At 42.5% G+C, this 14,311-nt stretch overlaps 1 protein-coding gene across 1 annotated transcript; it reads left to right on the top strand.

Annotated features, from left to right (window-relative positions):
• Nucleotides 1–7,900: 7,900 nt before the first annotated feature.
• LOC108668528 lies at nt 7,901–14,311 on the top strand. The gene is made up of 10 exons (XM_018155763.2): nt 7,901–8,098; nt 8,400–8,605; nt 8,930–9,072; nt 9,611–10,339; nt 10,712–10,775; nt 10,882–12,042; nt 12,261–12,457; nt 12,767–12,910; nt 13,179–13,340; nt 13,456–14,311. Exons 1-10 carry the CDS (start codon nt 7,938–7,940, stop codon nt 13,699–13,701), a joined length of 3,213 nt encoding a protein of 1,070 aa, XP_018011252.1. The 5' UTR covers nt 7,901–7,937; the 3' UTR covers nt 13,702–14,311.

Here is a 14,311-nt window from a genome sequence, read left to right on the forward strand (position 1 = left end):
ATCTTTTTTGCTGAGTAAACTAACTTTACTTCTAGATTTTGTCAATGCTTTTGTTGCTCGTTGCTTTTCGGACACATTTGCAAATTTTCTGCTTTTTTGCGATGTCCTTCTTGGCTTTAGGATCCGATTTGATCCTTTCATGAGTTTGGTCGGATTGGCCATTGTTTGGCATAAGTTTTCGAAAAAATTGTATGCAAGTAAAATCTAATTAAATTCTAGGGCATTTCCCGGTCTCTGTTCGCTTAGTAAAAGTACGTGTGTTAGCCCATCCAATGAGAGTTATTATGAATACAATGTAACTTCATAAACACGTCGCGAACTATTATGTTGATGAGTTTTTATAAAAAACAGTATTTTAAAACTTCCTTTCAGCGATAGAACATTTCACAAGAATGTTGTATTCTCTATTCCGTGTTTTCTTATGTACACTTTAATTAATTTAATTTTCAGATAAAAATGTTCAGTCTCGACGCACAAGCCTCATAGTAAAGGCCGTGGCCGTTAATGGAATCATTAATTAAATAAAAGTGAAATAAATCTATATCATCACAGTTAGTTGTAGGGTGAACCTCACCATCACATTTCCCCTCAGTTTGAGGACGGACTGTTCGTATCAGTGATACCGGCTACCTAGACCAGCACAAGACCCCGACTGTGTACCCAGCAAGTCCCCACAGCTTGGGTGCGAGCGAGGGGAAGAATATGTGTTGGGGAAGGAGGGGAGGTGGGGGAGCAAACTCTTCCTCTCGTAGCAGATTATTATTTATATATATTATTAGATTAAGCAGATTATTGTTTAAAATATATTATTTAAATAGTCGGGATTTATAAGGTTATGTTGTGTAATTGGTGTGAATTTAATTGGGAGGGAAGAATAGAGTGTTAACATGTTGCGGTGGAAGGAACGCAGAGGGAGGGAGACGGGGAGCAGACGGGGTGAGGGTAGACAGTGAGGGTATTCCCTTGATGATGATGAGCTCCAGACACTCTCCCTCCATCCCCTCTCTCTCCATCCCCTCTCTTCCCCTCTCCTGTCCTTCTTGCTCCTCGTCGTCACCGTATTCCTTTCATACTTGTGTCCTTTCTCTTATTCTGGTACCTCCTTCAACTTTCAAAATTTCGGGGCCGAAATTATGACATTAATTAAAAATTGGTTAACGCTGAAATTTTGTCAAAGTTGCAACGCTTTCCTTCCAGCAATGCAATTTGCTTCAATTTTAATTTTGAGATTTATTACAGGAAAAAAATTATATATATATATTATATACGTATAATATAATTTTATTATACGTATAAAATAAAATTATATTATACTTCTGGACAAGCATTTCAATTGTAACATGATGTAGAAAATGTATAATTGTGCAAATCACTTTGCTGATCACAATTCCCGAAAGAAAAAAAAAGTGTAAACTCGGTAATAAAGCGAGGATTTCTATAATGATCGAATTTTCCTCCCGTCAAAGTGAGATGAAACTCACTGTGATCTTAGTTTTATCCTAACTAACCTCAGACTCCAAATCTGCGTTCATCAGCTTCAGTTTCACGAAGCTCGTACGTCTGCAATACTTCCCAGTGATTGGTTGCACATGTTAGAGTAACGCGAGGCGATTGGCACATGGATTCATTGTGTCTCAATCCTGCAACCTCTGCCACTCTGTCTGCTGGGTTTTATACTCTGCCCGAGGTGGGCAACCCCATGGTTCAACCATGGGCAACCCTTCCTAGGTTGCCTGAGGTGGGCAACACCTCCTAGGTTGCTTGAGGTGTGCAACCCCTCCTAGGTTGCACGAGGTGGGCAACACCTCCTAGATTGCCTGAGGTGTGCAACACCTCCTAGGTTGCCTGAGGTGGGCAACACCTCCTAGGTTGCCTGAGGTGTGCAACACCTCCTAGGTTGCCTGAGGTAGGCAACACCTCCTAGGTTGCTTGAGGTGTGCAACACCTCCTAGGTTGCCTGAAGTGGGCAACACCTCCTAGGTTGCCTGAGGTGTGCAACATCTCCTAGGTTGCCTGAGGTGGGCAACCCCTCCTAGGTTGCTTGAGGTGTGCAACACCTCCTAGGTTGCTGGAGGTGAGTAACCCCCAACCCCGCTTCGCATTGCGGTGTTTTCGTCACATTAGTCACCCGAACGTCTCCCCTTCTGGCGGGGAGTAAGTTCTCTTTATTCATAGGAGCGTTTTTTACACGCCCTAAATTGCTTTAGAACGACCTAGCTGCTCTCTCGTGGAAGTCTTTGTCTCCAGTGCAGTTGCCTGCTGTACCTGTGACAACATCGTGGTCTTACGAACTTATTAAAATAAGTTTAGACTCGTTCATTTAATAAACCATTGGTTACGTTGTTGCTTTTAAGGTTTCAAATCTTCAAGGATTGATACAGATACGTAAAAAATACATGAAAAATACAACCTATACGATACGCCCAAAAACAATACAAAAATTACAAAATAGATACAAAATACAGATAGGCTTAGTGAGATCTAATCACACATTGCTCACACAAGATCACTATAATACAGCGGAAAGACAAGTTGTATGATTTACGATGAGTGCAAATATATATGGTATCAATAGCTGCACAGGAACTTGGTTAAAAAGTAGCGTACATTCAAGTCATGTGTGATAGCTGCAAGCTCACACGGCGACGACTGTATGAAAATACGACTACCAGCTGCATGAAGGATCAGGTTCTGATGAGAAGCAGCTTAACATATTCAGTGCAGCAGCAACGTCAAGCAGTTCAATGTGTTCTTACGAATGCAATTACTATTACTCCAAAATTATTATTATTAAAAATAATAAATTATTACTCATAATTGAGTGAGTTGATGTCATTTTTTCTCAGGTAATAAGTAATAACTTTTCAATTTCAACACCAAAAGTGCAATTGCTGAAAATGAATGAATTATGAAAATCTGCAGTGTAAATTCGACTTTTATGATTCGAAAAAGGATCGGTTTAAAACATATAGTACATGATTTCTCTACTATAACCTTCCAGCTTAAATTTCAATGTAATCCTATTGACCTATTATTTTTTATCTCGAATATTTTTTAGCGCATTTTCTCATTTATGGAAAAAATGCACTATTGTGCTCGCCATGTCCGTCCGTCCGTCTGTCCGTCCGTCTGTCCGTCCGTCCGTCCGTGACCTCAAGTTTTCGTCGACGAGAAAATGCGCTCTCTGTCACTCACTGCAGTGAGTACTGAGTTATATTTTTTCATTCAGTAACCAACAACAAAATTGTCTATTTAAGCTTTTAACCGAGCAAGCGAACAGTAACTTCCAAGTCACCGCGTACATGCCACTCTCTTTGCTCTTCATGCGATGATGCTCTTCTCGACCACATGCCCCTCTCTTTGCTCTCCATGTGATGACGCTCTTCTCGACCACATGCCACTCTCTTTGCTCTTCATGCGATGATGCTCCTCTCGACCACATGCCACTCTCTTTGCTCTTCATGCGATGATGCTCTTCTCGACCACATGCCACTCTCTTTGCTCTCCATGCGATGATGCTCCTCTCGACCACATGCCACTCTCTTTGCTCTCCATGCGATGATGCTCTTCTCGACCACATGCCACTCTCTTTGCTCTCCATGCGATGATGCTCTTCTCGGCCACATGCCACTCTCTTTGCTCTTCATGCGATGTTGCTCTTCTCGACCACGTTGGCCGTATGTGCTGCTGGCGCTGAATAAAACATATCCGTCAGTAAGAACATTTTTATCGAGGAGTGCATGTCACTGATGTTGTTTTCACGAGTCCATGAGCCACCGTCGCTAAACAATTGTAAATAATGTCGTGTGACAAAAGCTAGATAATGATGTCATGTGGAAAAAATATTAACTTTTTCTCAGTGGATTTCAAGTCGATTTCATGTCCTTAGATTCAAATGCAAATACCGACGGCCAATTTTCTTGTGGTCCTGCCGTATGGTATTAACTCGTTTATTTACACAAAACATTCCATCCCTCTTATGGTCGATAGCAGGTTTCATCCTAGCAACCTATATCCTAAAGCTTGACTGAGTGTTTTTTGTTGCTTACATGTAACGTTTTGCATGACTGATTTTGCTTGTTAATGAGGTATAGATGTGTTATCAATTTTGAAATTTAAGTCGTCCGACTGGCGATCCTTATTATCATTATTGCCGTTCTTTATCGTCGTACTCTTGGGAGGTGGTGGCACGCACAGCTGATTCATCACGGTGAGAAACGGGCCTCGGATTGAGGCATTTTACCGATTATTTATGATCTTTATGGAATAGTTAGTATCCAATAAATAGCCGGTCGAAGAAGGTTCTTTTGGCTTCATAAGTACAGTTGAATACCGCACCGTGTGTATACCTTGCTTTAGTTCCGTCTATAACTCAACTTGTACTTATATGACGATCAATTTGATGCACTGTTAAATGAACTACACATAAGTTACTTTATGAGGATCCCATCACTTGATTTGAGCGATTAGCCTTAGCTCAGTTTACGAGTGAATTTGTGTAAATTTTCACCAATATCCGTAAAGTGATATAATTCACAGGTAAATCAGAAAGTATTCGGAGTATCCGGATACTTGCTATGTTCACACAGTCCTCTGAAAAGAATGCATGTGCATAAGTTGCAAAAAAAATATATGCATACATATATTATACTGGTCTCATGCAAACCAAAAACCTCTACTCCAAAACGCCAAAATACATATCATATCCTTACTCGTCAATTTGCCTGCATAAAAATATTTAAATGTATTTTTTTGTTGAATATTATTATTTTATTTGCTATAGCTCACGCTGTGAGTTATCGTCTGGCGTCGCGCGGCGAGGTCGTAAATCGCGTTGGCTTCCCTCTAGCACAACATTCTGTGCGGCGAGGGCGGCTCTCAGCCCTCAGCAAATATGTTCACACACGCACACGGAACGAGTATCGGGTGCTGCAAAACTCATCAAGACATTCGAGAGGGGGCCGGGGCAACGGAGAAGCAGCGACGTTCGGAATTTATATAATTAAGGTAACATGTAAGAATTAATTTGAAATTGAATATAATAATTTCAATATGTGAAAATAAACTGAACTGAAATAGATAAAATATCCAGGTCAGTCTTCTAATTATTTTTTCCGTTGTTCATGTTATCAAAACATCGCCAAGCTAAGATCAGTTTAATGCTGTTTGCTTCAATACGACAATCGTTAGTATAATTAGTGTAATTATTTACCATATTTATTTATTATCAGGTGAGCTTATGACAAAAAAGTTACAGAAGCATAATAGATAATTATACTCATGATTATACTGAACGTGGCGACTGTCGTAGTCACTCTGTGGCTTGTACCTAGTAGGTAGTACCGTAGGAGTAGTTTATCGGTGGTATGTTTATATGCACCTTATCAGAGAGATTACGCAGCAAGGAAGTTGACGGTTGTTCGAAGTGCTGCTTAGGTAGTCTATTGCTATTCAGTGCCCGTTGCAGATGTTAGGTATGTGCTGAAGAAAAACTCTATTTTTTTAGAATACTCACTGTACTCCGTAGAATTCCGTTTAGTTGAAAAGTTAAAACATAACAGTTGTTTCTTGTGTGACTCGTGTTTACGATAAAGAAATACGCCGCGTTTGGTCAATTCTTCACGTTCAACTTCAAGCCGGCAGTCAATTGTTATGGTTAAGTTTCTCCTGCCAAGGTTATAAAAAGTACATTTGTAGTACTGTATATAAACTTCATTGCGTGAAATCAAATTGTCAACCTTTAGATAACAGATAGCATTAGGGTCAACAGTCTAGGGATAGCACTTATTTATTGTAGACCTTGTGCGCAATTTTTTAATTTCTGCTGGCTCAATCGATTGCCTCAACCCTCAATGATCAATCAAATCAATGCCTCAACGGGCTGAGGCTCAACTGGTACTGGCTACTGCCTAGTGAGCATAGTGGCAAACCAGTGTGAATTCATAGAATCAGTCAATCAGATCATTTTAAATTTTCTTATTTACTCAAGACTTAACCAATACCTTATCGTCCTTATGTAGGATGATGCTAGTATCCATGATACTCTGCTGGTCTACTCATAATAGTCATAAGACTTAAAATTTAACTTGAAGGAAGGAGCAAGGAGAGGCTAAAGATCTCCCTGCTAACCTGCTTTGCCACTATGCTAGTGAGTCAGAGCCTTGGGGCTTGGAGAGTTGGAGTTGGAGGGTCCACGACTGCACGGTCCACCATCCAGGTCCAGCTGTCCCAAGTAAATTAGGTAGGCCTAATCACCTATACAGTTCAATAACTGAATCAGTAGCAGTACACTAGTAAGTTAGTAACACTACTACACAATGACAAAGCTACCACTGGGCCCTGGCACTGAGCTGAGTACCATGCACTCGAGAATCAACCACTGTTAGTGTCAGGCTGTCACCTGTCGGCACTGAGCAGACAGAGCAGTGACAGTGAGGCTGTGAGCACTGCGCCTGTGCGCCATAAGCTGCATAAAGCTCATAATCATAATTCAATTGCATGAAAAACCTCTTCTGCATGCTCTCCAATGATACAATCTCCAAAATTGTAATATTGTAAAGATTAAAGAGGATATTTTATTTTCTTGCATGTCATTTCTTTAATTTTTTTCTATCATGCTACAAAGTACTGAAAGTGAAAGCAGTGTGACTGTGAAGTGTGATTGAATCAGAAATTCCTGGCTGAAAATTATTGGTAAAAAATTTCATTTCATGGCCCCATGCCCATGGGCCATGGCTATCAAGCCATGCTGCCATGGATTATAGCCCATGATCCACAGCCATAGCATGATACTTGATGATAGCAATGACTGACATAGTGACATATGAAATTGGCTATGAGGATAAATTTTTTATCTAATACATGTGGCTTATCACTTATGCCCAATTTTCTACTTTGAATAGTGATTAGCAGGTGCGGGCTTGCAGCAGCATTTTTTTCCTGCTTTGTCTGGTGGCTATGATGGAATTTCAGGAATTGGTTGGTCTTTGTCATGTAGCTCCACCAGAATGACCAGAGCGCTCCACACTCAAGGACAGGAGGCCACGGGGCGGCAGGGGGTAGTGCAAATTGAAGGTACTACAAGAGACTGAAAAGTGCTAATTGTTTAGAAAATGCCAGTGATTTGGGTGCTGGAGCACTGTAGTGCACTTGTCCACACCCAGGGCATCCTGCTTTTTTGCAGAGTGTGCGCTCCCATTTTGGCCACCATGCTCCTAAATTACATAGGTACGTGGTGATTTAGAAGGCATGTAAAATTCCACAAAATAATGTCTGCAGCTTGATGATAGTGTGCAGCCAGTGCAGGCATGGAATATATCTACCATTTGAGGCATAACTATTAACTAGAGCTGTCCCACTACTTTTGAAGCCAGGACCAGGAGATTCCTGCTAGAAGAATCACCTCCATCTTATTGTTAACTAAAGTGTATAAGCCAGCTGTGAGATTCCTATGTAAATTGAAAATTTGTCAATTTGTAACTGCACAATTTTAATAACGAGTGGGGAAATTCCAATCCTGGTGGTCATTAATGGTTAACCTCTTCCTCTTGTCATGTCATTAATGGTTAACTTCTTAATTATGGTATTTCACAAGTTCTTTGATAAAATAGCTCCTACGTATATATAACTGATAAACTTTATTCTTAGGCTGTTAGATCTTGGCTACTAACTGTTGAATTTAACTGCTGCTTAAATTATTCATTGGGAATAAATGACATAAGCCTGTTATGATCTTTGTGGTGTACATATATGCTGGAAATGCTACTATTGAAATTGTTTTGTAAATTTTGGGTCCATCAATCTAAGTTTGTGTTAAAAATTTCAATTTATTTCTAAGTGCTTGGATATTTTGCTTTTAATAAATAAATTGAGTTTCAGATTTTTGCTTTTTTAACAAGTAATTTTTAAGTTGTTGTTTCTCGACAAATATTTAAAAAATGACAGAAAGGGAATCAGTGAAGCCATCTCGGCATGACTACATTGAGAAACTTGAAGCAAGGTTGAAGCGCAAAGCACGACTTGCCCATGAAATTGGAGCAGGAGCTCCATGCATGAAGTGTGGGGATAAATGCCCTGGATTTGAATTACACTTCTGGAAGTAAGAATCTTATACATGGCACTTGTCAAAACATTTCTTAAGTTGAATTCTGAAAGGTTCAAGATTTACGGTACTTGAAATAGTTATAGCAAAAAACGGCAAAAATCATTGTACTAAGAAAAATTCAATGACTAAATATGGCTTAATTTTTTTATATTTCATACAGTTACTGCCTACAGTATTGCCTTAGTACCTTTGTTATTCAAATATCTCTTATTGTTGAAATATATGTACTAAATTTTATTTTACTGTCTGAAGAATGATGTTCACATAAATTTACTTGGTATAAATTTTCTTGCAGAAAAATTTGTCAGAACTGTCGCTGCTCAAAAGATGACCACGATATCCAGGATGAAGATGAAGATATTGGCCACATCATCATTGGCAAGCTGTTTGACCGACCAGATCCACTGGCTGATGAAGAGCAGGGTAACGTAACCTTGCAAGATCAAAGCTCCGCAGCTTCAACTGGAGTTCCTCTTCAGAAAAAGGCAAAGCCTAAAACAGGTGTGATGTTAGCTGGTCATATCCTGAGATCATAATAGTTGCAGAGATTGTAGTTTTACAAGTACAACGCTAATACTTGTCAAAAAACATCAATGCAAAAACTTGACCTATACCTATAAACCTATAAATATACAGTAACAGGAAATTTATTGATTATTATTGCCTTGGCTCTCACTATTTGCTCTCATTCTCATTCAAGCTACCCTTCAGTTAGACATGTTGCAGGTTTCCTACATTATTCATTCCTGTAAAAATAGGTTTTCTCTTTTCCTTATTCTTTGTGATCAAACTTAATAGGGGCTCAATGTGTCCCTCTTGCTACAGCTACTGTCCTGAACCTACTGGACCCCAAAGGACCATCCACTTCTCTGAAGTTTGAATGGGTGCCTCCAAATGTTGACCAGAAACTTGCTGCCCGCTACATGACAGCTCTACCACCCGAAAAGCGACCAGTAGTTGGTTCTGATGTAAGTAGTCTTGTAAATGTTTGCTTCCTATTTAATATAAGGCAATATGAGAAGAGGAAGGAAGCCTAGACATTAAAGCAGACAGGCGCATTTACCTTGAGTTGTTCCCAAAACCTGGGCACACCTATTCCTTGCTAGTGCATCTCTGCCTCCCCTTCTTCCCGCTCGTCTCTGCCTCCCCTCCTTCCTGCTCGTCTCTGCCTCCCCTCCTTCCTGCTCGTCTCTGCCATTCTTCCCGCTCGTCTCTGCCTCCCCTTCTTCCCGCTCGTCTCTGCCTCCCCTCCTTCCCGCTCGTCTCTGCCTCCCCTCCTTCCCGCTCGTCTCTGCCTCCCCTCCTCCCCCCGCTCGTCTCTGCCTCCCCTCCTTCCCCCGCTCGTCTCTGCCTCACCTCCTTCCTGCTCGTCTCTGCCTCCCCTCCTTCCCGCTCGTCTCTGCCTCCCATTCTTTGCTCCTGCCTCTGCCTCAATTCCATCAGGTTCGTCTCTAGCTCGTCGTTTTCGTTAAAAAATCGCATTACAAATTTAATTATCGTGCACAGGCTGCAAAGGAGCGGCGGCAGCTGCTGCAGCAGCAGATCCCGCTGTACGACATGGACGAGACGCACCGCTGCGAGACCATGCCCAGCGAGGAGCTCGCTCAGTTCAAGTCCCATCTCGAGCACATCCGCACCCACGTCGTCGGGCAAGGCCAGGTCTCAGAAGTTCATCTCGCGCCCAAACTCCTTGTAGGATCGCTGGGGAGATCCTCTAAAGCTGCCTCTTTCTCCCCTCATGAGCCTGAGGGAGAGAACAATACCAATCAATGGGGTGAAAGCAACGCTTCATATTACGGACAAAAAGATCCTAGCTTGCCCGACAGTAGAGGAAACTTGCCCGGAGGTCCTAATGAGGTATACGGAACCCAGGGCAGATATGGTACTCCTGGATATCTTCAAGGAACATCGGAGGTGGTGCACGGAATTCACAACACTCCTAAATTCAACGTGCGCGACAACTCTGTGTTCACTAACGACCGCGGGGCATCAGGCAGCGATGCGACGCACTCCAATAGCTCTGAGAGGACATCTCGTGTTCCTGGTATACAGGATGCTCCGCTCCCGCCTTATCCGTGGGAATCAAAGCTCGGAACATCGCTTGCCCAGACCATCAACGAGGGAGAACAGCAGCCTGGTCACTTCTCAGACTCGAGGAACAATAACTACCAGACACCAAACAACAGGAGCAGCTTCATGGGTGACATGCTCTCGCAGAAACTCGGTGATCTATCAGTGAGTCATCAGCTAATATATATTTTTATATGAGCTTATAATTACCTTGTATATGGTTTTGGAATTTTCTGAATTAAGTTTGAATTGGCCTTGAAATTCAAGGTGATGACGACTTGTATGCGAAGTGAGGTTCCCTTTTGAGAAGGTTTCATCGTGGCTGTGTAGAACTGTATACGGCACTAGTTGTTTGTTCTTGAGGGCATTTTTTAAATCAAAATGCGAGGTTTCTTGTGAGCTTTGAGTCCACTTTCTTCAAATTTGTAAGTACACCTTGAATTTTGAAGTTGTAATTCCATATTATATGTAATGGAATACTCGCTGTAAATGAATATTCTTTTCGACATGTGTTTACTAATATCGTTTTTTTTCTAGCTGCAATATTCTGACAGCCTGGCACCTCGTCTGCATTCGGCTGACCCCAACCATGCCACTCAAGGTTCGATATTAGCTACTCTCCAACGAAAAATTCTTATGAAAAATGAACAGTATAAGGTTAAAAATGTATTGTTTACTAGTTTTGCTAACGTTCTACAATGTTCCAGGAGCCACTTACCCGCACCCAGCATTCGCCAGAGAAGCAAGTGCCAAGAAGTTGGAGGTGGCGCGGCCGAGTCTCTTCCTCGCAAGCTCGCAAGTCCGCGCTAATGACAGTCCTGAATTTTCTCAGCTACTCGTACACCGAAAAGATTACGGCAAACCCATCGCTGATCACAGGACCGGCAAACCAGTGGTAAACCCTGCCACTGGGAAACCCATTGTTGTTGGCCAGCAAATTATTGATCCCATTACAAACGAGCCCATTATTGACTGTGGCAAGGGGATCCCTATAATAATGGGTCAGACTGTAATTGATACAAACAATGGCAAACCTGTACTGGACCCTGCAACTGGTCAACCATTAAAGCTGGGCCAGCCCATTTATGACCCAAGAAGTGGAAAACCCATTGTTGATCCCTCAAATAGTCGGAGCATCATTTTGGGTCAACTTATTGTGGACCCCATTACCCATAAACCCATTATTGATATTGCAACAAGTCAACCATATGTCATGGGTCAACCGATTCTAAATCCTAGCACCAGAACCCCGATTACTGATCCCGTATATGAGCAATGTTATGTGATGGGTCAGTTCAGTAACAACCCTGCGAACGGCTTACCTATTATGAATCCCCTTACTGCGCAACCCATACTCATGGGTCAACCCATTTACACGCCGGCTGGTGAGCCATTGGTGTATCCTTCTACTGGCCAGCTGCCCATTATGGGAGAACCCATACTTGACTCAACGGGTCATCTAGTGATCAATCCTGCAACTAACGAACCATATTTGATGGGTCAACCTCTTGTTCACCCCCTGACCCGACAGGTTTTAACCGATCCTCTGACACACCAACCGTATTACATAGGTCAACCCATTGTAGACCCGGCCACAGGACATATGATCATCAATCCTGAGTCAGGTGAACATCATATCATGGGTCCCCTGGTTTCGGATCCTGCCATGGGTTACCAAATCATGGACCCTAGTACTGGAAAGCCCATCATTGATCCCAATTCTGGTAAACCCATTCCTGCCGGCGCTATCATCGCTGGCTTAGCAGCGAGCAACCGCAACAATAACGCTGCAGGAGGCTCGCTGCAACGGCCCACGGAACACGGCCAGCAGCACCTGCCGTATCCGGCATACCGCGAACGCTTGGCTGGTAAGATTTGACAAATATTACGATGCTACACGTGACATTTGTATGCAGCTTGTATAGGTTCCAACTCAAGGATAAATAGTAATTGGCTTCTAGATGTTAAAATGTTAGTAATAACGATATTGCGCAATTTTAAATGCAGCGTGTAAGTGTCACAGCTCCAAAATAAATTGTAGCAGGGACCTAGATAAGAAAATGTAAATAACGATCTCGTCAATCAGGCTCGTCTCAGCTGCCAACTTCAGAAGAGGTGTCGGTTCTGCTTCCCCACGAGAGCAACGTTCTAAAGGGCAGGCAGGTAGTGCCGGACGTAGGTGCTGGCACACACCCGTCCTCACCTTACAACTGCCAGCACTGCCACGAGCCCATGATACCTGGCGACGTTGCTGTCATCTGTGAGCGAGCCGGCCCGCAGAAGGTGGGGAATTTCCTCTCTTAACTTAACCGCGTTAAAAAGGAAGGACCCAATTGTAATGAAGTTCGATAGCGCAGATATGTTCGTAAAGATCTCGCAATTGTGTTGGAATTGGTTTCTGGTAATTGACGTCTGGCAATAGAGATGATATCACAACGATGATATTACTAGAACTTCATTGTAGTGGCGATTCACAAACTAACAATGATGTGGACAATAATAGGTATATTTTCGGGGACAATTCTTCAACAGTGACATATTTTGTAATCGCATAAAACATTTCATCATTAAGTGTTGCGTTGTTGCTGTCAGTTTTGGCACCCACGGTGCTTCGTGTGCCACGAGTGTGGGGAGCTGCTGGCTGACATGATCTACTTCTGGCATGGCGACCACATCTACTGCGGCCGACACTACCACAAGGTGGCCGAGGTGCCGCGCTGCCACGGCTGCGACGAGGTAACTACTGGCCGCACTAGTTAAGCATTACCATTACCAATATGCATGTTGATACTATTTATTATTGAAGTTTAACTGCCATGACTTGGGCTTTTTCGCCTCGCAATTCGTTAGTAAATTTCTACCCTTGTGATTTCTACATAACCTTTCTCACTTTTCCATGTTTTCATTTGTTAGCACTCATTGGTTCCTTCTAAACTTCTATAATTCTTCATTTTGTCCAATTCTTCTATATTTCCACGTACTGATGCTCCCCCTCCCCCCGCAGCTGATCTTCAGCAACTCGTGGACGCGTGCGGACGGCCACGACTGGCACCTGACACACTTCACGTGCTTCCTGTGCGACAAGCCCCTCGCCGGCGAGTCTTACGTGCCTTCAGACTCCGGCCACCCCTACTGCATTCCTTGCCACATGATCGCCCGAGCACAGGTCCACTATAAATTATTATCCACTAAATATACATCATATTCAAGGTGATCTTTAAGCGTGTGTTAGTTTCGAGATATACAGTAGCTTTGTTTCTAACATGGGATTTACTGTGCAGACGTGCGAGACTTGCGAGTTAAAAATCGAGCCCGGTTCGAAGCAATGCCAGTTCCGGGGCTACCACTTCCACGCCTCGGACGAGTGCTTCTGTTGCCACAACTGCCGCAAGCCGCTGCTGGGCGGCAAGTTTAAGCTCGTCAAGAACTGGATGTTTTGCTCCCAACCTTGTGTTGATACCTGTAAGCTGGAGATAGAGAAAAACCCTAGCACCAAGTTCAAGCATGGCGAAACTGAGGAAAAGTAGAGGAATATTTTGTCGTGTCTTGAGCTGAATGAAGTGCTCTCTACGTTATATCGTCACCTGTAAGCTCAAGATAGAGAAGAGGCCCAGCACCAAGTTCAAGCACGGTGATGCTGAAGACAAGTAGACAAACCTATTTTAAGACCTGAATGTAGAGCTCTCTGTGTTTTGTGGACACATGTGAACCGCGAGAAGAGAATAGACCGAGAAAGCCTTCCGTGCTGAAAGCGATCCAGATACAGCGAGTGCTTGAGGTCGACAACAAGTTTTGTCTAGAGTTTCATTGATTTGCTGTTGTTCAGAAAGCGTTTTTCAGGGGAAATCTCTAAGGCCCTCAAAGATTTGATACCGTAGTCGTTTGAAATTTTTTGGAAAAACCAAGTCATATAATTTTCATGTTGAAAGAGTGCAACTGAAAAATTTGTCTTAATGAGGATGTACTACTCGTCTCGATCATGTGGAAAAATTTCTTGGGTATGTCGGGCCTAGAAGCTATTTTTATTAATATTCTACGAAGCAATTATCGTGGCATCTGGTTCAAATGATTTTTGAGAGCACATTACACATAACTTTATTAGCAAGAAAGGAATGAAAATGATTAAGCACAAGATTC

Source organism: Hyalella azteca, unplaced genomic scaffold, assembly GCF_000764305.2.
Source record: "Hyalella azteca isolate HAZT.00-mixed unplaced genomic scaffold, Hazt_2.0.2 contig10616, whole genome shotgun sequence".
In the NCBI taxonomy this organism is placed as follows: Eukaryota; Metazoa; Arthropoda; class Malacostraca; order Amphipoda; family Hyalellidae; genus Hyalella; species Hyalella azteca.